General features: G+C 63.2%; 2 protein-coding genes across 3 annotated transcripts; both read left to right on the forward strand.

Annotated features, from left to right (window-relative positions):
* The first annotated feature begins 1293 nt into the window (after positions 1-1293).
* FURIN (furin, paired basic amino acid cleaving enzyme) lies at positions 1294-13101 on the forward strand. Its single transcript, XM_029958745.1, has 15 exons — positions 1294-1686; positions 5523-5621; positions 6219-6314; positions 6867-6995; positions 7235-7311; positions 7662-7750; positions 7958-8130; positions 8966-9178; positions 9259-9359; positions 9489-9592; positions 9781-9898; positions 10790-10969; positions 11072-11196; positions 11616-11732; positions 11810-13101. The coding sequence occupies exons 1-15, from the start codon at positions 1507-1509 to the stop codon at positions 12376-12378; spliced, it is 2370 nt and encodes a 789-aa protein (XP_029814605.1). The 5' UTR covers positions 1294-1506; the 3' UTR covers positions 12379-13101.
* A 2945-nt stretch (positions 13102-16046) lies between these two features.
* Positions 16047-21166, forward strand: FES (FES proto-oncogene, tyrosine kinase). 2 transcript variants are annotated; one of them, XM_018069543.1, is made up of 18 exons: positions 16047-16288; positions 16387-16560; positions 16629-16725; positions 17138-17321; positions 17473-17610; positions 17721-17840; positions 17915-18037; positions 18106-18292; positions 18372-18449; positions 18665-18874; positions 18971-19093; positions 19324-19377; positions 19498-19616; positions 19819-19913; positions 19992-20115; positions 20213-20370; positions 20564-20686; positions 20849-21166. In XM_018069543.1, exons 1-18 carry the CDS (start codon positions 16067-16069, stop codon positions 20989-20991), a joined length of 2472 nt encoding a protein of 823 aa, XP_017925032.1. In that variant the 5' UTR covers positions 16047-16066; the 3' UTR covers positions 20992-21166. The 2 variants fall into 2 exon arrangements, with proteins under 2 accessions (XP_017925032.1, XP_017925031.1); XM_018069542.1 differs by having other exon boundaries at positions 18665-19093.
* The last annotated feature ends 137 nt before the right edge of the window (positions 21167-21303 follow it).

Genomic DNA, 21303 nt, shown 5'->3' on the forward strand with positions numbered 1-21303 from the left:
CCGCGACCAGCGAGGTGGGGCAGTCTGCCCGGCTCCGGGGCCGGGTGCTGGTGTGGAGATCGACCACGGCAGACAGTTTCCCTTGTCTGTGCTTCTTGCTCTCTCCTCCTGCGGTAGCTTTCCCCCTTCCTTAGGTGCTCTGGAAGCCTTTCTCACGGGAAATTGCTGTGGGCCCTGGCACGGTCCGCACGCGGGACTCCCGTCCAGCCTCCGGCGGGTGCCTCGACGGGGCGGCTCGGCCCGCGGCCGGCTGAGGGGAAGCTTCACTGTGCCGGAGTCGCAGCACTGCCTGTGCCGCAGCCTGCGGCGAGGTCTCCGGCGGCTGCCAGGAGCTCGCTCCGCTGGCAGCACCGCAGGCTCCCGGCTCGCTGTGGCCGGAGGGGGATGGGGCTTCTCTGGGCACTGCTAGCTCTCACTTTTCCTGTTGTCTCTGAAGCATGACCAGGTATTCCAGAGCCCTTGTGGAGTTCTATGTGTGGAGCTCGCTCCGGCACCGTCATGTCATGGGCTCCCTGGCACTGGGTGGGCCACTCCCTACTCTGTCCCCACTAACTTCTTGGATTTGCCCTCCCATGTGTGAGCGATCCCCAGGCATCCCTGGGTTTGTGCTGGAGGTGACGGCGTGCCCCTTCTCCTGGTCCTGGTTTTCTCCCTGTTGTGAGGATGAGTCACACTGGTGTCACCATATTGTGCTCCAGAGGAAGGGCAGAGCTGAGCTGCTGCTGGTGACAGGCAGTGCAGCACTTGTCACAGCTGCCAGGCATTGCCTGGTCGATGTCTGTGGAGGTGTGGGCTTGGGGTCTGCTAACTGGAGAGCAGAGGCTCCCCGTGGCTTTCCTCCTTCCAGTCTCTAATTTAGCTGGAGTTCCTCGCACAGTGCCTGGGGACATCTACGCACAGTGCCCTTGGGACTGAAGAGGCAGGCCTCCCATCCCAGTTACTCCTAGCTCTGTGCCCAGATATTCCTATCCCAGTTGAAGCAGGTGTAGTGGTGGCAGGAGGAGCAGTGTCCCTTGCCTTGCCTTGCCTTTCCCCTCCTTTGGTTCCCTCTCCCCTCCCATTTGGTTCCCTGTCTTTGTAAGCAAACATTGGGCAACAGGCAAGGTAAACAGCAGCTCAGTGCCAAGGCATGCATGCTAGGCACCCCGCTGAGCCAGGTGCCTCCTCAGCTGTCCATGTGCCACAGTGGGCAGTGGGTGCCATGTGCCAGGGCCCCCTTGCCCAATGCCAGAGCCATGGCTCAGCAAGATGCAGCCTGCCCTCCCTGGGTCTGAGGAGAGGCACCCTGGGCCTGACTACTGCCCTGTCTCTCTGCAGATCGTGCTGCTGTCCCAGACGGCCTGTTCCTGTGCTGTTGTAGGCTCAGCCCCATGAGGGCTTGGGCTGAGTGGGAACCAGCAGGGGCATAGAGGCCGGCACGCCTCAGAGTGCTGACGCTGGGAGGCCACTGGACCTGCCGCTCCTGGGACCCTCCTGCTCCCCAGCTCAAGGAACCCCAATTCTCTGATGGATCTGAGGCCCTGCTCGCTGCTGCTGCTCTGGACTCTGGTGGTTGCCCTTGCTCTCCTGGCTCAGGAGGTGCTAGCCCAGCATATTTACACCAACACTTGGGCTGTGCTTGTCCCTGCGGGGCCCCAGGAGGCTGACAGGCTGGCCAGGAAGCATGGATTCCTTAACCTGGGCCCGGTAAGTCCTCCACTTCCCTCTCCCTATGGAACCAGTGTCCTCTGCCGTGGTCTGGATGGGCACTGAGCTTGGCCCTGGAGCCAGCTTGGGAGTGCTCTTTCTGGCGGCAGGGCCACGGTGTTTGTGCCTGTTTGCTGTAGCCTTCCAGCTTCCCCTGCCTTAACTCAAGGGCTGCAATTAACTGGATGGAGCCAGAGCTTCCCCCTGCCAGCGGGATGGTCTCATGGCATGGTGTGGCATAACATGGCATGGCACACTCCCTGCTGGAGGGAGATGGAGGAAAAGCCCCTCTCAACATGAAAGAACTGGACTGGGAGTGCTGTGTGCTGGTGGAGGATGGGAGGGCTCCTGGCTCCCGCTGGTGTGAGCTGCCTTAGCATGGCACGGCCTCGGCTCAGCCAGGGCTGCAGCAGTGCCTCTGGGGTGTTCACCGAGTGGGTCTGACAGCAGCCATATGTCCTTGGCCCTAAACTGGCCTTGGCAGAAGGTGTGTCAGCAGGTCCCTGCCATGCTCTGCTTTCCCTGCCCTCAGCCAGGGACTAGGCAGCTCGTGCGGCTGTGCTGGGGCTGAGCTGGCTCTCCGGGAAGGAAGCACGGGGTGAAATCCCAGAGGAAATTGCACAATTGGTAGCTGCGGTGTCAGGACCTCGCTGTGAGCAGCTGCTGGGAGCTGTGGTGGTGGAAAGGTGGCTACTACAGGAGTCAGCAGGGCCTTTTCCTGCGGTCTGAAAGGAGCCTTGCACAGGCGCTGGGTACACAGGGCCCCTGGGACAGGGAGCCCTGAATCCTCTGGGGCTTGTGCCAGAGGAGGGAATTGTGGGGATTGTGGCTGGTCTCCACTGAGAGTGTCTGTGCTGTGGGGGCCGTGGCACGGCCTCACACAGGTGCTGACAGCATGGAAGTGGCTCAGAGCCGATCTCAGGGGAAAGAACTTGTCAGGCCAGAGCTACTGCTGTGCAGAGGGGACTGGGAAAGTTGCCCAGGGCATGTCCCACCAGACCGGATCTCTGACAAGACCACTTGGAGTGTGCATGGGGCTGACATGTTATCAGCCTGCTCCTGGCAGGGCTTCCCGTCCCACTGTGGTGCTAGGTCCCAGGCCTGGCTGCCAGGGCCGAGGGGCACTGGCTCTGTGGCCGTGTCTTTACCACTGCAGGGCCCTGTGCCTCAGCTGGGAGCCAAGGCCTCTCTGGGGTCTGTCCCAGTGAGCCATAGAGGCTCTGTGCCAGCTCAGCCCTCGCCTTCTCCCCACACCGTGGTGCTGTAACTGGAGGCTGCCTCTCCTAGGCTACCTCTCCCTGGCTCTCTGGCCCCTCACAGCTAGTGGAGCTGCAGTGAGGCCGTCCTTGCAGGCAAAGCCCTGCGTGCTGTGACAGCCTGGGCTGTGGCGGGAGCTCCTGGTCCGGGCATGTTTTCTCCCATTCTGGAGCCTGTCCCAGTGTCTGTGCTGCTAGACAAGGCTTGTCTGGCCTGGGCTTCGCAGAGGGGCCATAGTGGCCTGGTGGGAAGAGAAAGGCTGGAAGGAGCCAGGCTTTCCGTCCTCAGGAGATTTCTAGGTTGCTGCTCTTGGGGTGCATGTTGCTGGGACAGGATGCACAGTCAGGCTGGGAGCGGGGAGACTGGGTGCTTCTGGCAGTGCCCCAGTGAGAGGCCCCCAGGGTCCTTATCTGAGAGGATCCTGGCCTCAGCCTGGCGTCTGGACACTGTCCCTGAAGCCATGCTGTCCTGGTGTACTCCCGGCTCCACTGCTGCCTGCAGAGCGGGGGCCAGCGGCACCTCGGGCAGAGGGGTGGCAGGGCCCATGACTGGTGCCAGTGGCCTTGAGGATGACCCAGGGGACAGGGTGGGGAGGTGGGGTCAGAAGAGGGGAGCGGGTGTGGCAGTGGGGTGGAAGCATGGGGGTTTGCACCACTGGGATTGTGCAGAGGAGGGGCACACAGGGAAGGGCACTACTGGTGCCCACTCTGGGCTGTGCCGGCAGGACAGTGCCAGCCTGGGATAGGGTGCTCCTGTCTCCCAAACCAGTGGGCTTCAGGTCCAACATGTTGCCCCTCTCCCAGGGCTGTGAGCAGGCGTGTGGGCAGCCTTCTGACCCTGAGGCTGGCTGGGGTGGCCTCAAGTTGTGGCAGGAGGTTGGGCAGCAGCGCTGAGATGGCACCAGGGACACACGGTGGTGGGGGGTGGCTCTGCCCTTGCCGAGGACAGGGACTATAAGGATTAGGGTGGAAGCGTGTGGGCTGACTGGCTCCTGGCTGCCACCACACTGTCTGTGCAGACCTAATCCAGTCGGATGACCAGGCAGAGCCAGGATCTGTGTGCAGGAACAATTGGGGCTCTGTCTGTACCCCTGGAGGGGGTGAGGGATGCTGGGGGAGGGTAAGCAGCCTGCGCTTTGCATTCCCTCGCCAGCCCATGGCAGAGGCTTTGCACCTCAGCACCTTCCCAAGGCTTCTGAACTGCCAGGCATCCCAGGCTATTCTGGGAGGACACGATGTGCCAGAGGAACAGATCCAGAGTTTGGGTTGAAGTGCATGACCACAACCTGTAGCTGCTGCCCTGAGGCTAAGGGTGCTGCTCAGCCAGGTGCACCTTCCCTCTCTGCTTGGCCCAGGCTGTCCAGACTGGCAGCACATCTGCAGAGCTCTGATAAGCTGGGGAGATTTGTTAGCCACAAACAGACTGTTTTGGGGCAGCCTGAGATGAAGAAGGACAAGGTGTCCTCATGTTCCTGCAGCCCTTGCAGCCCAGCCCTGCCAGCTCTGGCACAGCCTGGGCAGCTGGATCTTGCCTGCAGCTGCTGCCTGGGCTCCATGGCTCCCAGGGGGCTGGGTGGGTGCTCAGCCACTTCTCCACAGTCCAGGCAGGCTGCAGGGCTAGGAGGCTCTGGGTGGCTGGGGTGGGGCCACTGCATCCGCCAGCCCCAGGACGTTCGGGAAGGGATATGGAAATGACAGTGCTGGAGAGGGTTTGGAGTTTAAAAATAACTGTCTGGGCAGTGACACGGCCTCCTGCCCCAGCCTGGTTGTGCTGGGGTCCCGTCCTGCCCCAGCCGGGCTGTGCTGGGGTCCCAGCCTGCCCCAGTCCCCACTGTGCTGGAGTACCAGGTTGGGCTGTCCCTGCATGCATGGGAGTGGAGCTGGGGTAGCACAGCCTGGCTCCTTGGCAGTGGGGGTCAGACCCTGCTGTGGTTGGACACCTGTGTGCCCCCCCCGCTCTGCCCCACTGAGCTGGCTGTGCCCCGTGTAGAGACTAGCACTGGGTGGGTGCTGTAGTGGGGTGCTTGATGAGAAGGCCTCTGCCAGTGGCCTGTCCAGGCATGCAGAGGTGGGTGCAGGGGCTAATGCAGACCCTGCCCTGGCTGGGACCACCTAGGGCAAGGGGCTTGGAGCCCCTGGGACCTTCTTCCACCAGGAGCTGTTTGGTGCTGGGAGAGGAACCGTGGCTTTGTCTCCTGAGGCTGGTGCCTCACCCAGGCTGGCTTCAACAGGCCCATCTCTCCCTGCCACTGCTTGCCTTGGGCCTTCCTGCTAGGGCAGCAGCCTTTTTGGACAATCTGGGGCTTGCTGCCATGTGGGGACCCACAGGAGGATGAAGTGTGTGGAGGCTGCACTTCTGCGGCCCCAGGGTCTCCCCAGCTGCCTTGTCACCACCTGCCACAGCCTTTCACAGGAGGTGCTGCCCTATGTACCTGGACACAAGCACCAGCTGCCTCTCTGGAGTGGGGGGCCCAGCCTGCCCATGACAGACCCGGGGCTCAGGATTGCAGGGAGGGGGGCGGTGAATTGAGGAGACCAGGTTCTCCTGTCTGTCCCATGAACGGCATTTTTCCGTTGCAGATCTTTGGCGACTATTACCACTTTCGGCACCGTGGTGTGGTGAAGCGTTCCCTCTCACCCCACCAGCCCTGGCACAGCCGCTTGGCCAGGGAACCGCAGGTACGTGCGGGGGAGGGCCTGGCCTTGGTCCCGGGCACTTCACACGGGCATGTGAGCCAGCACTGGGCACAGAGTGGGGCTGAGCTGCCTTAACCATCCCCTGGCAGACCCTGGTGGAAGCCCAGCGTGTGTCCAGCAAGAACAGGGGCATGGTGGAGCCAGTGCCACTGGCCTGTGGTCTGCTTCAGTCCCAGGGCCCAGGGCAGCCTCTGCTCCTGGGAGAGCTCTGTGTCGTTGTACATGGGACAAGATCTGCAGGGCAGTGCTGGGTCCCAGTGCAGCAGTATGGGGGGACTCCGGCTCAGGCCCTGCAGCGTGTGTGGCACGGTGGCTCTTGGCAGCTCGCAGCTCAGCGGAGCTCAGCGCTCTGACCGTCCCGCTCTGCTGGAGCGCAGCCTGTGCAAGGCACGACTGGGCAGGGGGCTGGGAGGGCCGGGCTGGGGGCTGCCGTAACTCTGGGAGGTCTGATGCTCTGCCAGGCCAGGGCTGTCTGTGAGTTCCCCAGGGAGAGCCCCTCCAGGTGGGCTCAGGGTGGGGTCCCAGGGAGCTGCTGGCATGAGGGGGCGGTGGGGGACCCCATGCCGTCTCTGCCCCCAGGTGCAGTGGCTGGAGCAGCAGGTGGCAAAGCGCAGGACCAAGCGAGACGTTTTCATGGAGCCCACGGACCCCAAGTTCCCACAGCAGTGGTACCTGGTGAGTGCTGGGTGACGAGGGGTGTGTGGTCACAGTAGTGAGTGTGAGTTTGGGGATGTAGACTCGACACCTGAGGAACTGCTGTCAGGCAGCTGCTGCCAGGCTGGTGGGGAGGAGAAAGAGAAGGGGGAAGGCCTGAGGCAGCCACTTGGTGCTGTGTGAAGGGTTCACCTCAGGGAAGAGGCTCTGCTCACAGAGCTGTGGCTCCCTGCCAGGAGGCTGGGAGGGCCCAGGCCTGAACTAGCGTGGTGCAGCCCTTTGCCTGGCCCAGGAATGGGTCTGTGCCCCTTGTCTGCATCCTGGAACTTGGGCACAAGCCTGATCTCTGCAAAGGGAGCCTTGTCTGTGGGACCCAAGCAGAGTCTGGGGCTGAGTCTTGCTTTCAGAGCAGCTTTCCTTGGCTTGCTGCGCTCAGCCCTTTGCCTGGGTCACCAGGGTTCCTCGTCCCCACCCACAGCAGAGCAGGGTGAACACTGGGAGGGCTTTGGTCACACCCCTGCCACAGTCCCCATGGCTGGGTGCGGCTCCTAGTGCCAGGGTTTCTCTTGGCAGTACAACACGAACCAGCGGGACCTGAACGTGCGTCAGGCCTGGGAGCAAGGATACACAGGCAAGGGCATTGTGGTGTCCATCCTGGATGATGGCATTGAGAAGAACCATCCTGACCTGGAGGCCAACTATGTGAGTGTGGGTGATGCTGCAGGGTGGAGTGCTACAGGAGCCGGTCCGGGTGGCTGTGTCTGCACGGGGCAGCCCTGGGTCTGCAAGGGGCAGGGCTGCTGTGCGCCATGGTGGGACATGGAGGTGGGACTGGAGCCTGCCCACCCTGCACAGACCGACTGTGGAACAGTCGTGGAGCAAGGGCGGTGGGGCTCGGTGGCCCAGGTAGACAGGGTCCAAGTGCCCAATTTGACTTCCAGGACCCAGGGGCGAGTTTTGATGTCAATGACCAGGACCCAGACCCGCAGCCCCGCTACACGCAGATGAACGACAACAGGTGAGGCAGGAGGGAGTGGCGAGGATGCAGAGCCCAGGTGCGGCAGGGACTCAGTCCAGTGCCACCCCCTGTGGCCTGCAGGAAGCTGTGGGGCTAGCAGCACACTTCTGCCTCATGGGGAACCCCTTGACTCCCTTTCCAACATGAGCAGCATCCTTTGCCCTTTGCCAGTGTGTGCCGTTGAGTGCCCTGGCTCTGGAGCAGGAGGGCAGGTGGAGGAGCCTTTGTTGGCCACCTGGTTCAGGGGGACAGGAGGCAGCATGGGTGGGGGTTGCTGGGGCTGTAGCCAGTGCCCAGCCCTGTACTCCTTGTGCCCCTTACGAGCATGCTGTGTCCTGTTTTGGTTGCAGACACGGCACACGCTGTGCCGGGGAAGTGGCTGCCGTGGCAAACAACGGGATCTGCGGTGTTGGTGTGGCCTACAATGCCAGGATCGGAGGTGGGTGCTGCCCTGCCCTGTGCTGGGCCCCGCAGGTGCTGAGGGCACGTTGGAGCAGCTGAGCCGGGGACCTCAGCACTGCTGGCTGGAGCAACCCTGTGACAGCCTGTGGCACAGGTGGCAGCAGGGGTTGGAGGGCTCTTGCCAGCGGCACCGTGGCCACCCTGCCCCGTCCAGTCGCCCGTGACGTCTGCTCTCTGGCCCTAGGCGTGCGCATGCTGGATGGGGAGGTGACTGATGCTGTGGAGGCCCATTCCCTGGGCCTCAACCCCAACCACATCCACATCTACAGTGCCAGCTGGGGCCCTGAGGATGATGGCAAGACTGTGGATGGCCCGGCCCGGCTGGCAGAGGAGGCTTTCTTCCGTGGGGTCAGCCAGGTGAGCAGGAAGGTTTGCCAGGGACCACTGGCCTGGCTCCTGCCCCTTCCCCCAAGTCTCCCTTTCTCTGCCTGCTCTGGTCGTTTTCCTGGCCCTCCCGAGATGAACTGTCTACCAGTCCATATCCTGGATCAGACTCTGTTGGTTTTTCTTGTTCTTCCTGTGTGATGGCTTTGAGTCAGGACTCCTCCCAGCTGCATTTCCAAGCAGCCCTATGCTCCCCACTGGGAGGACTCCTGTGAGGGATGGTCTCTCCCTGCTCTCCCAAGCCCTCTGCTGATTCTTGTCTGGTTTTGTGCCAGCTGTTCACCCTCGCTTCCTCTGCCTGTCCTCCCCCACTATCCTCATGTGCTGGCAGTGTCGTCTGTCTGGGGAGCTTTGTTGTGTTCTGCCCGGGATTCCCTACAGAGACACAAGCAGTGCTGCTCTGGCTCTGTCACGCCTGCTGCAAGGGGAGCTGCCTCGTTTGGGTGCTGAGCCTTGTCTGGGACTGTGCCGTGGGCTCCCTCGGCACTGCCAGGCGCTGCAATCCCATGGAGGCGGAGTCAGCCTGGGTGACTTTCGAGAGGAAAAAGGCTTTGGCTTTTGGAAGCATCACATTGGCAGGGCCTCCTGCCACTTGATGTCTCACCCACTGGGGCAACCTGGAGCCTCTGTCGAGGCTGTGACTAGGGTGTCCTGGTGTCCCTTGTGTCGCAGCTGCATTTGCTCAGTCTTTCCCACTCAGGCTGCAGGAGCCCCAAGACTGGCACCATTCACTTGTCCCCAGCTCCAGCCTGGGGCTTCCTGCCTGCAGCAGTGCTGGTGCCAGCCCTCACCCTGTTTCTGTTGCTAGGGCCGAGGGGGGCTGGGCTCCATCTTCGTCTGGGCATCCGGGAACGGGGGCCGTGAGCACGACAGCTGCAACTGCGACGGTTACACCAACAGCATCTACACACTGTCCATCAGCAGCACCACGCAGTACGGCAACGTGCCCTGGTACAGCGAGGCCTGCTCCTCCACCCTCGCCACCACGTACAGCAGCGGCAACCAGAACGAGAAGCAGATTGTGAGTAGGGGCTGTTGCAGGCCTGGAGCTCTGGGGGTGGGATGGGCCTGCAGCACCCAGCCCGGCACTCTTCCTCGCAGGTGACGACTGACCTCAGACAGAAATGCACCGAGTTGCACACTGGGACGTCAGCCTCGGCACCCCTGGCCGCTGGCATCATTGCCCTTGCCCTGGAAGCCAAGTAAGGGCAGGACAGAGGGGGCTGGATAGGGGTGGCTGTGCCAGCCCCACATGGCAGTGGCACCTGGACGCAGACCTATATGGGACCAGCAGTAGCTGGCACTGACCTGAGCCCTGTGTCTCCCTGCAGCAAGAACCTGACCTGGCGGGACATGCAGCACCTGGTGGTGCAGACCTCAAAGCCAGCTCACCTCAATGCCAATGACTGGGTCACCAATGGTGTTGGTCGCAAAGGTACCAGGGTGCTGGGGAGGGACCAGGGGCTCCCATTCCAACATGCACCACTAGCTTGGGGGTGCTGGGTCAGAGCCGCTGGCAGCCCTGGCGGGTGGAGGAAGCAGGAGTCCCCAGTGAGCATGCAGCATGGCTGGGCAAATGTCCCCCACTGAGTACCCTCAGGAGTGTACCCTCTTTGTCCACAGTCAGCCACTCCTATGGCTATGGTCTGCTGGATGCTGGGGCCATGGTAAGCCTGGCCAAGAACTGGACCACAGTGGGACCTCAGAGGAAGTGCGTCATTGACATCCTCGCAGAGCCCAGGTAGGGCTGGTGAGCCTGGGAGGACATCACCCGGTGTTTGTCCCACACAGGAACTTGAGAGCCTCTGGGCTCAGAGCAGGGGCTGAGCTGCTGCTGAGACCCCCCAGAGCATCCTCCTGTGAGAGCCTGGGGAGAGCTGGGAAAGGCACCTCCAGCTGTCCAGCACCGATGTCAGCTGCTGAGCCTACCCGCTGTGGGGCTGGGCTGGCGGGTGCGGGCAGGCTGGGGCGCTGCAGTCGGGGCACAGCCAGCACCAGTCACCCTGGACAGAGGGGCTTTTCAGGGGCCAGACAGAAGCTCCTTTGACTCCTGCTTGGCTGCTGCCGCCACAGCACATGTGCAATCTTGTGCCCATCTGGGGCGCTCCCTGGGGGCGCCTGGGCATGGAGGGAGCCAGGGCTGGTCCCTGCCCTAACCCTCTGGGGATGAAGCCAAGGGGGGACACAGTGGGCACATCCTGCACTGGCACCAGAGCCGGCGCTGGTAGGGAGAACAGCTGTATGCCAGCAGCAGGATGGGGAAGGCTGTGCCCATCCTGTCCCTGGCCATGCTGTGCAGGGTGTAACTGGCCTGTGATGTGTGAATAAAGGGCCCATTCAGGGCTGGCACAGGGTGGTGGCTGGGGAGGCAGCTCTGGGCAGCACAGACCTCCTCGTACCCTGGAGCTGGGGCACTATCGGCAGCCAGTCGGGAGAACGTGGGCCGGAGGTGCTGCACTCCATCCACTAGCAGGGCTTGGTTCCTGTCCGCTGAGCCCCTAGCACACAGATGCTTACATCCTGTGGGACGCACGGGCGCACGATAGGTGGTGAGGTAGGGCTCTTTATAGGCGCAGCATCTGTCATGTTCCCCTGGTCTGGGACTGGCCTCATTCATGCCCCACCTCGGCAGGGACATTGGGAAGCGCCTGGAGGTACGGCGGAAGGTGGACGCCTGCCTGGGGAAAGCCAACTACATCAGCCGCCTGGAACACGCGCAGGCCAGGCTGACACTGTCCTACAACCGGCGTGGGGACCTGGCCATCCACCTGGTCAGCCCCATGGGCACCCGCTCCACCCTCCTGGCTGCCAGGTAGGTGCCAGGCTGTGGGGTGCTCCAGGCTGGCCCCTGACCCGGGCTGGCACAGGTGAGTTTAGGATATGTTGGCACCCACCTCTTGCCCCCGTCACCCAGGCCCCATGACTTCTCGGCCGATGGCTTCAATGACTGGGCCTTCATGACGACACACTCATGGGATGAGGACCCCTCTGGAGAGTGGGTGCTGGAGATTGAGAACACCAGTGATGCCAACAACTATGGTAGGGCTCAGCCTTCCCCTCCACTGCCTCCCTCTGAGATGGGAACTGTGTTGTTACCCAGCTTCGCCCCCTTGCTCCCAAGCTGAGTGGCCGATAACACCTCTGATGTTTTGGGTGACCTGACTGGGGAGGGGCTGGATTTGGGCATGTGAGATGGGATGCAGCCCCTCTGGGGCAGTGGGGTCTGGGCAGCAGGTGACCCCATGCCAGCTGGCCTGACCTCCTTGCCCCATGAGCAGCCCTGTGCAGGGGCGCATGGCCCCATATCAGGAACTTTCCCAGGTAGTGCACACAGCCCTGCTGTCCCCTGGCAGCTGTGGAGAGGAGCACTACGAGGCCCGCCCCCCCATCTGTCCCAAGCATGGGTGGTCTCGCAGGCACCCATCCTGCGAGATGGTCCTCACCCCGCATCGTTGCAGGCACACTGACCAAGTTCACACTTGTGCTGTATGGGACGGCCACCGACTCCCCCAGCCTCTCCAACCAGCTGGAGAGCAGTGGCTGCAAGACCCTCACCCCCAGCCAGACCTGTGTGGGTGAGTGTGGAGCTGGTGGGGAGGGGACGGGGGGCCGAGGTGAATGTCAGCCCGCACTGACCCTGCCTGTCCCGCAGTCTGTGAGGAGGGGTACTACCTGCACCAGAAGAGCTGCCTGAAGCACTGCCCTCCTGGCTTTGCGCCCGGTGTCCAGAGCACGCACTACAATTTGGAGAACAGCGTGGAGCCCATCGCGCCCCACCTCTGCCTGCCCTGCCACCCCTCCTGCGCCACCTGTGTGGGACCCGGCCCCAACCAGTGCCTCACCTGCCCTGCGCACTCCCACTTCAGCAGCCTGGACCTCTCCTGCTCCCACCAGACACAGAGCAGCCGTGCATCCCCTGCCCTGGCAGATGGTGAGGGGCCAGCTGAGGCCCCCTCTCCAGTCAACCTCCCTGTCCTCATCGCCAGCCTCAGCTGCGTCCTCATTGTTGTCATCTTTGTCACCATCTTCCTGGTGCTGCAGGCACGGTCAGGCTTCAGCCTGCGGGGCGTGAAGGTCTATGCCCTGGACAGTGGCATCATCTCCTACAAGGGGCTCCCCTCTGACATCTGGCAGGAGGAGGGCCCCTCTGAATCGGACGGTGAGGATTACGAGGCCCACAGTGAGAGGACTGCCTTCATCAGAGACCAAAGTGCCCTTTGATGAGCCCTCCTGCCCCTCCCTCCTCCCTGCCCAGCACCACGGGGCCGGGGCAGGTGAGGCCGAGGGGCCCAGACTCTGCCCCTGTCCCCTTCCTGCACTCCAGCAGCCTGGGGCTCCCACCCACTGGCACTCTCCCTCTGCCCCAGCCTGGGTGGCCTGGCACGGCCCTGCTGGCACCATCTCCAGCACGGCACTGTCTCAATCATGCACCATCTCTCCCGGCCCCGCATCGATTCTGTGCCACATGCTGGGGTGTTTGGTGGCTGTGGGGCCCCTGCCCCTGTGCTGGCAGCTGTGTCTCCTACCCTGGGCGGGCAGCTGCTGCTTGGGGTCCCTTGAGTCCTTCAGGGTGGGCATCATGTGGGGTCTCTCGATTGCCATGGCTCAGGGTGGGCTGGCTGGGGCAGGGGTGGCTCTGCCCCCCAGGGCTGAGCACAGCCCATGGCACGATGTCCCCCTGTCCCTGCCACCCTTGGCATGACAGGCTGCAGCCCTGGCTTGGTCCATTGTGTCCTGGCTCCCTGCCACCTGGCTGGACCTGTTCGCCTCCACCAGTGCCCTTCCAACAGCAATAATGGCCAGGCCTCGGCTGCTGCTGCCTGCTTGCCCACTCTCTGCCCATCCCACCATGGCTGCCTGCAGTGGGCAGGAGCCCTGGCACCGGGGAGTGTGGGGCCAGGCACCGCCTTCCCTCGTTGCCTGCGGTGCAGCCCACAGCTGGGCAGGGGACCCCTTCGCACAGACCCTTGCTTGGGGGGGCTGCCCCAGCCCGCGTGTTCTGGCCCTCAGGCAGCGCTGGTGCCCAGCACTGCCCCAGCTTCTTAGGCCTTTGCACCCCACCTAGTGCCAGCAGTGCCTGGCGTCTGACAGCCCAGCCCCCTGAATGTGGCCGTTGCCCCCATTTGGTGACAACTTCCGTTCTGCTCCCCCCGGAGCCCTTCCCCTCGCTTGCCCCTTCCCGCGGGTTTGGGGCTGGTGCCGCGAGCCCCTTTGCCGTCCGCCGCCACACACTGGGGCCGTGGCATGGGCTCCCACCCACGCCAGCCACGGATGGAGCCGCTGGCTGGGGGCCACAGGACTATTTTTCTATAACAACTTTTTGGTGCACAGTAATTTTTTCTTGTAATTTAATCAGCCAGGAGCTGCCTCCTGAGCCTGTTTTTAATTTAATGGATGTGGATATAACGCTAGAGAGACTGAGTTATTAAATGTTCAGAACTATGCAAACCAGCTCCGCTGCCTGTTCTCTGTGTGCTGCGGGTGCCCTGACCAGGGTGGCAGCCTGGCCACGGGGGCCATAGGCCCCAGGGGCACCTGGATCTGTGCTGCAGCTGCAGGAGAGGGGCCTTGGGCCCTGCCTGCAGATTCCCCCCCCCACCCAGGGACTGCCGTTCCCTGGCTGTTGGGCAGGAGCTGATTATGTGCAGCGGATGCGGTAGGACAGGCAGGACCGTCCCTCACCTGAGCAAGGGGAAGCAGCTTTTTATGAGGACCTGCAGCTCAGGCAGCTAATTCGGGAACTGGCTGTGGTGGGTGGAGGAGGGGTGGGGGCTCAAAAGTCTGGGTGCCTTCCACCTCTTCCCACAGCGTGCAGGCTGAGACTCCCCTGCAGCCTGGGGATCAGCTGCAGCCCCCGTGACTTGCGGCAGCCTGCAGCTGGAGCACGGTGCCCCTGGTGTAGGGATGGGCAGGCTGGACGTGGGACCCGCTCGTGCCGTGGCCAAGCTGCAGACACAGCCCACCTCAGCCTCCCCAAGCTCCTTGCAGGGTCCCGTCCCCCACAGGAGGGCCTGTCGGGGCAGCGCTTGCTCGCAGAGGCAGCTCCTCTCTCTGGAGCCTCTCGGCCTTGCTGTGCCCACAGCGGCTTCCTGTGGTCGGGAGCGAGTTCCCTGCGGCGTGCAGGGACGGCAGCGCGCTCACCCTGCTCTTCCTCTTCTGCAGCTCACCCTGCTCTTCCTCTTCGCGCGAGGCCGGGCTGGGGGCGGGCAGCATTCGGGGCTTCCAGGGAAGCGTGGCACAGGCGGGGAGGGAACCCGTGCACCCCCGGGAGGATGCTGGGGATGGGAGAAGCATCACCGTGGCAGCCCCTGGCTGCCATGGACCTGCTCAGTGGCGTGACCATCCCACATTGCTCAGCCGGGAAGGCAAGTCAGCAAAGCTCCTGCCTGACACACTTTTTCCCTGACTTCCCCTAAAAGTGGAATTGGTCTTACAGTGTCCTGCAAGTGACCGTGACACCCTTCTGGAGCTGGGGCCTCCCTGCTGGGCACAGAGGGGGGCTCAGCCCAAAACACCCAGGCAGTGTCCAGGCTGAGCAGAGTGGAGCTGACCTGGGTTGTGCCAGCAATGGAGATATGTGGTGGCACTTGGCAGTGGCACTGGTGGTGCTCTGTCCTGAGGCCTTCCCCAGTCACATGGGCCAGGCTTGGGGGTGGTGACAGGGTGGCCACCCTTCAGTGGGACTGCACAGAGCCCTGGGGAACCCCCACGTCCTGCAGCCTCTTGGGGATGCAGAGGCATGGAGCAAGGCTGTGGGTCAGACAGGACCAGGCATGGCTGAAGGGGCTTTGCTGGGTGGGACCCTCGCAGATCAGGGCTCAGTGGAGGCTCCACGGTGGTAGTAGAGCCCTGAGTACACAGGGCTGGACCCTGATGGTGCCAGGACCTGGTGGGAAGCAGCTGAGAGGGGCGACGGAGCTGGGAGCTGCCCAGCTGCAGCACAGCCATGAGCCAGTGCTGGCCGTGGGTGCAGGGACTGGCAGGGAGGGGAGGAAGCACAGGAAATCTCGCAATGGCTGTATGGTCAGCCCCGGGTTTCCTGTTCCTCCCTACGAGCTGGAGCTGCACGGGGTCAAGACCACGCCAGACCCAGTTCCAGCAGGACGCCAGCAGCAGACCCACGGCGGGGACCTCACAGCAGACGCAGGTTGGAGGGCCTGTGCCCCAGCAGGGTGCTGGCAGGGACAGGGGATACCTTTGTAGGGCAGGGGGGTTCTAGGCCCTGGCTCTCGGCAGGGTCAAGGGCTGTGCCAGGGGACATCCTGCCCTGTGCAGGGAGGTGCCCCAGCGTTCTCCTGCTCCTGCTGTGCTCTTGCCAAGGGGCAGAGCACCCCAGGACCACTGCTGGGACTAGTTTGGCTCCCAGCTTCCCAAATTGGCTCCCAATGGCCATGCTGGAGTCCCGGCTGCTGAGGCATGTCCAGGCTCAGCACTTTCCTTTGGGGCTCAGCACCCTGTCCTGCTCTCACCAGCTTCCCGGTTGTGTCCTGGTCCCTGGGAGCTTCCACACTGCAGGCACAGGGGTGGCAGTGCCAACAGGCAGCACAGGCACAGGGACTGGTGCCCAGCTGGGATGGGGGGCACAGCTGTGCTGCCCTTGGGAGCAGCCCCACACGCAGCAGAGGTGACACTGCTGTGTGTCACCCCACACTTCCTCCTCCCTGGCACTGTCCCTGCAGGCTCCAGCTCCCACAGGGCTTGGAGCGCTCACCCCACTGCTTTGAATGCACTTTGCAAGGCTGATTGTAGGGGGCATGGAGGGTCTGCCCTGCCACTCAGGCCAGGCAACAAGGTGGGAGGGTGTGAGATACAAAGGGCCCTGGCCACTGGTGCAGGCGGTGCGAGGCAGCAGCCATGACTCAGCCTGGCCTGGCACCCCACAGCCTCCCCCCACCCAGACGGTGGTGCCATGGGTTTTGGGCCGGAGCTGTGGTGCCCGCGGGGGCACAGCGCGCTGCTGCGGCTGCAGGACGGGGAGCTGCGTCTCCTGGAGCTGATGAAGAAGTGGATGTCGCAGCGTGCCAAGAGCGACCGGGAGTACGCAGGGATGCTGCACCACATGTTCTCCCAGCTGGAGAAGCAGGAGGGCACTGGGCAGCTCCGTGGTGACCATGGTGGCCAGATGGAGAAGGTAGGGATGCCCTGGAGCAGGAGTATGCTTTGCAGAGCCTGGTGTGGTGCTGGAGGGTGCTGTCCCCACACTTTTCCTGATGCGCTGGCATCCCACAGACCTGGTGGGTGCTGGCGAGCCGGACGGAGACGCTGAGCCAGATCCTGCGGCAGCACGCAGAGGAGCTGGTGGCAGGGCCGCTGGCCAAGCTGAGCCTGCTCATCCGCGACAAGCAGCAGCTGCGCAAGGCCTTCAGTGAGCAGTGGCAGCTGCTCAGCCAGGAGTACAGCCGGGTATGTGGGGGCCAGCGGGGGAGTGAGGCCGTGGCCTGGCCCCGCTCCCTGACCATGTCCCTCCCCAGACGACACAGCAGGAGATGGAGAAGCTGAAGGCGCAGTACCGCAGCCTGGCACGTGACAGCGCCCAGGCCAAACGCAAGTACCAGGAGGCCAGCAAAGGTGCCAGCCTGGCCCTCAGCTCCATCCCACTGCATCCCCTCCCAGCTCCCCTTGTGGGCCAAGTATGGCTGGAGCATCCTGCACCCTGTGGGAATCATGGCCCAGCCTGGAGCGGGTGGGGACTCTTGGAGTGGGCAGCGTGGGGAGAGCCCAGCCTGGCCCCCAAGGAGATAGGCAAAAGTCCAGAGGCTTTGGGAAACCACGCTGTGAGTCAGGAGCATCCCTGTGTCATAGTGTAACTGCCCCAGCCTTGGTTGCCCTGCCTGCCCTGGGACCCTCTCCCAGCTCGACACCCCCTGGCCCCTGCCCCAGCCCTGCCAGGTGTTCTTGCCCCTCACTGATGCTGATGTGCTGCAATGCTGGGACTGGTGGTGTGCTGGTGGTTGGTGTTTTCCACGGCCTCTCCCCACAGACAAAGAGCGGGACAAAGCAAAGGAGAAGTATGTACGCAGCCTCTGGAAGCTCTATGCCCTGCACAACCAATATGTGCTGGCCGTGCAGGCAGCTGCGCTGCACCACCAGCACTACTACCAGCGGGTGCTGCCCAGCCTGCACCAGTCCCTCTACAACCTGCAGCAGGAGATGGTCCTCATCCTGTAAGATTCCTGCCCCCCCTGCTGCTTGTCCTGTTCCCCACTGCCCATCCCATGCCCCACTCCCCATCTCGCACCCCCCTGCCAGCCCTTCACCCCACTGCCAACCTCTGGACACCCCCATGGTCCCCCAGAACCAGCAGTGCTCTTGCAGAAAGGAGATCCTTGGGGAGTACTGCAGCATCAGCAGCCTGGCACAGGAGGACGTTCTTGCCATTCACCATGAGATTGCCGGTGCCATCGAGGCCATCAACCCTGCCACTGAGTACAGCGGCTTCATCCAGAGCCACCAGTATGGCCCTGTGCAGCCGCAGCCTCTCTGCCGGGCACGGCCCTGCCACCCACAGTTGCTGGCAGCCAGCACAGAGCAGATGGAGGCAGAGTCATACTGGGTGTCCACAGGTATGACTCCGAGGTGCCACCAACTGTGTCCTTTGATGAGAGCCTGCTGGAGGAGACAGAGAGCCTGGCACCAGGGGAACTGCAGCTGAATGAGCTGACCCTTGAGAGTGTCCAGCACTGGTGAGTGGGGCTGGCCACAGGCAAGGGACAGGTTAGGAACAGGGGCTCAGCATGCTGGCATGTGTTTCTTGCAGCCTGACGTCGGTCGAGGAGGAGCTGGCAGCTGCCATGGAGGCTGTAAGCAGCAAGGAACAGCAGGTGTGGGAGCTGAAGGCAGAGATCCATGAAGAGGAGCAGGGCTGGAGCCCTGGGAAGCGGTGAGGTGCAGTGGAGGGGGAGCAAGGGGCCAGGGCGGCGGGTGCTGACCACCCTGTCCCCTCCCCAGGGTGCACTTGCTGAGCAGGCGCCAGGGGCTGCTCGAGGTGCAGCAGCAGCTCGAGGGCTGCCTCTGCACCCAGGCCAAGCTGCAGGCACAGCGGGACATGCTGGCAGGGAAGCTGGCAGAGCTGGGGGCCAGGGAGCCCCTGCCTGCCCTGCCTGTACCAGAGGACCGGCAGTCTGTCTCCTCCACGGTGAGTCCTGCCTCCCATGCCCTGGGAGTGGCAGGGATGGGGCCCTCCCCAGCTGGCGCACAGCTTGTACCTCCCCCAGGAGCAGGAACGAAGTGGGGCCAGTGCTCTAGAGACCCTCAAGAACCACATCACGGGTATCTTCAGCCCCAAGTACTCGGTGAGTCCCTGGGCACCTCCAGTCACCCTGCTCTCCACCTAGCTGGCCCTTCTGCCCCCCTCCCCTCTGGCCTCACAGCCCCCTCCCCTCCCTGTTCCAGCCCTTCCAGACTCTCGTCCAGCTCTACCCTGGGTGCAGCTTCTGGGCACCACTGCTGCCAATCTCTGGCACGACTCAGGGATAGACATGGCTGGGCTCACCCTGTTTCTTTCCAGCTGCCCCCCCCTATGCCCCTGATCCCGGAGGTGCAGAAGCCGCTGTGCCAGCAGGTCTGGTATCACGGGGCCATCCCACGCTCGGAGGTGCAGGAGCTGCTGACCTGCAATGGGGACTTCCTGGTGCGGGAGAGCCAGGGCAAGCAGGAGTATGTGCTCAGTGTGCTGTGGAACGGGCAGCCCCGGCATTTCATCATCCAGGCTGCCGATGTGAGTGATCATGGGCAGGGGGGAAGGCCAGGGCAACCCCACATGAGCAGACAGGGGTCCCTGCTGGGCACAACCCCTCACCCGCCCTTCCTGCAGAACATGTTCCGACTGGAGGGGGACAGTTTCCCCACCATCCCGCTGCTCATCCAGCACCTCCTGCAGAGCCAGCAGCCCATCACCCGCAAGAGTGGCATCGTCCTGGCCAGGGCTGTACCCAAGGTGACATAGGCAGCGGGAAGGGGGACTGGCCCCCTGAGCAGGGGCAGCCCTGCCCGACCCCTTCGTCTTCCCAGGGCTTGGCTGGGAGCCCCAGGCATGCTTCTCCAGCTAGATGGGGGGACTAAGGCCTGGGGAACCCTGAGGTCTGGGGATCCCCTCTGGGGCTGTCTGAGAGGGGGCTGCAGGGAGATGTGGGTTGGGGGACAGCTCACCAGTGTTGCTTACTGCAGGACAAATGGGTGCTCAACCACGAAGATGTGTTGCTGGGGGAGCGCATTGGCCGGGTGAGTCGAGGTGCTGTGGGGTGTAGGGGAGGGCCCAGCTGTCCCCACGGGGTCTACAGAAGAACAGGATTTTCCTTGGGCCACATGGTGAGCTGAGCCAGTGTGCCTGTGTCTCGGCAGGGTAACTTTGGGGAGGTGTTCAGTGGCCGCCTGCGTGCTGACAACACCGCTGTGGCTGTGAAATCCTGCCGGGAAAACCTCCCGCCTGAGCTCAAGGCCAAGTTCCTTCAGGAAGCCAGGTCTGTGCGGCCAGTGTGCTTGTCTCGTCCTGTCTATCCATCCTTGGGGCTATTCAACCCCGCTGGGTCTGCAGCAGGGGATGTGCTGAGGGCTGTATCCCTGAGCCAGCTCGGTAGAGCACCCTGGAGTTGGTACTGAGTGGCCTGTGCCTGAGGCAGCTGGGCTCCCACACAATTGCGGTGCTCACCCTTGTTCCCGCAGGATCCTCAAGCAGTACAGGCACCCAAATATCGTGCGGCTCATTGGTGTCTGCACACAGAAACAGCCCATTTACATTGTCATGGAGCTGGTGCAGGGTGAGTGGCTCTGACCCACAGCCCCCCAGCACATATGGGTGTGCCCAGGCACCCACCAGCTCCACAATCCGGGTGCAGGGGGGGACTTCCTGAGCTTCCTGCGCAGCGAGGGGCCCCACCTCCGGGTGAAGGAGCTGGTCAGGATGACAGAGAATGCTGCTGCTGGCATGGAGTACCTGGAGAGCAAGCACTGCATCCACAGGTGGGCCCTGGCAAGGCAGGGAGAGCCCTGGAACCCTCACTGTCCTGGAGCCCCAGGAACAGCCGGGTGCACGGCTGATGGCTCGGGGCCGCCACAGGGACCTGGCTGCTCGCAACTGCCTGGTGACGGAGAGGAACACCCTGAAGATCAGTGATTTTGGGATGTCACGGGAGGAGGAGGATGGCATCTATGCCTCCACAGGGGGGATGAAGCAGATCCCTGTCAAGTGGACGGCCCCTGAAGCACTCAATTATGGTATGGGATGGTGCTGGGCACAGCCTGGCACCCCACAGCTCTGCTGGGAGCCAGGAGTCCAGCACTGTCCCACTCCCACGCGCCTGATCCTGGGGAGGGAGGCAGAGATCCAAAGTACCCCAGCCCTCAGGAGTGAAGGCACAACCAGTCAGTGGTGACAGCTGCCACCATTCATCCTGCTCCATGTCCCCAGGCCGATACAGCTCAGAGAGCGATGTCTGGAGCTTTGGGATCCTGTTGTGGGAAGCCTTCAGCCTGGGCGCCATCCCCTATGCCAACCTCAGCAACCAGCAGACACGGGAGGCAGTGGAGCAGGGTAGGGGACACAGGCAAGGCTGGCTCCCAAGGGCCACTGTGAGCTGTGGGTCCAGCACAGCAGATCCACTGTAGAGCTGGGCCCATGGGAGGGCTAGATGGGGCTGTGGGGGGTGAGGGACTGGTGGTGCAGGCTGCCATGTTCCCATCCCTGTTACCTCAGGTGTGCGGCTGGACCGCCCCGAGCAGTGCCCTGAGGAGGTGTACCAGCTGATGCAGCGCTGCTGGGAGTATGACCCCCACAAGCGGCCCAGCTTCAGCACCATCCACCAGGACCTCATTGCCATCCGCAAGAGGCACCGTTGATGGGGGCACCAGGGGCCCTGGATCAATCCCGCAGCAGTGTCCCTCCCTTGGGCAGTGACGGAGCCCCTGGATCCATCCCATGGCAGTGCCTGGGGGCACAGCAGAACCCTGCCTGGGCGTGCTGTGGTGCAGCTGTGGGTGCCTGTGCCCCTTTCCTTTTCCAGAGGCTCCCGCATGCCCTGGGTGGAGGTCGCAGCACACGCAGCTCCTGCCCGGCTTCATCCTGCTCAATAAACACAGGAGCTCTGCAGCTGCGTGTAAGGAGTCTGTGAGGGGATATGGGTCTGTACTGCACTGGGATAGGGCACTGAG

This window comes from Manacus vitellinus, unplaced genomic scaffold, assembly GCF_001715985.3.
Source record: "Manacus vitellinus isolate BGI_N305 unplaced genomic scaffold, ASM171598v3 scaffold_16_pilon, whole genome shotgun sequence".
In the NCBI taxonomy this organism is placed as follows: Eukaryota; Metazoa; Chordata; class Aves; order Passeriformes; family Pipridae; genus Manacus; species Manacus vitellinus.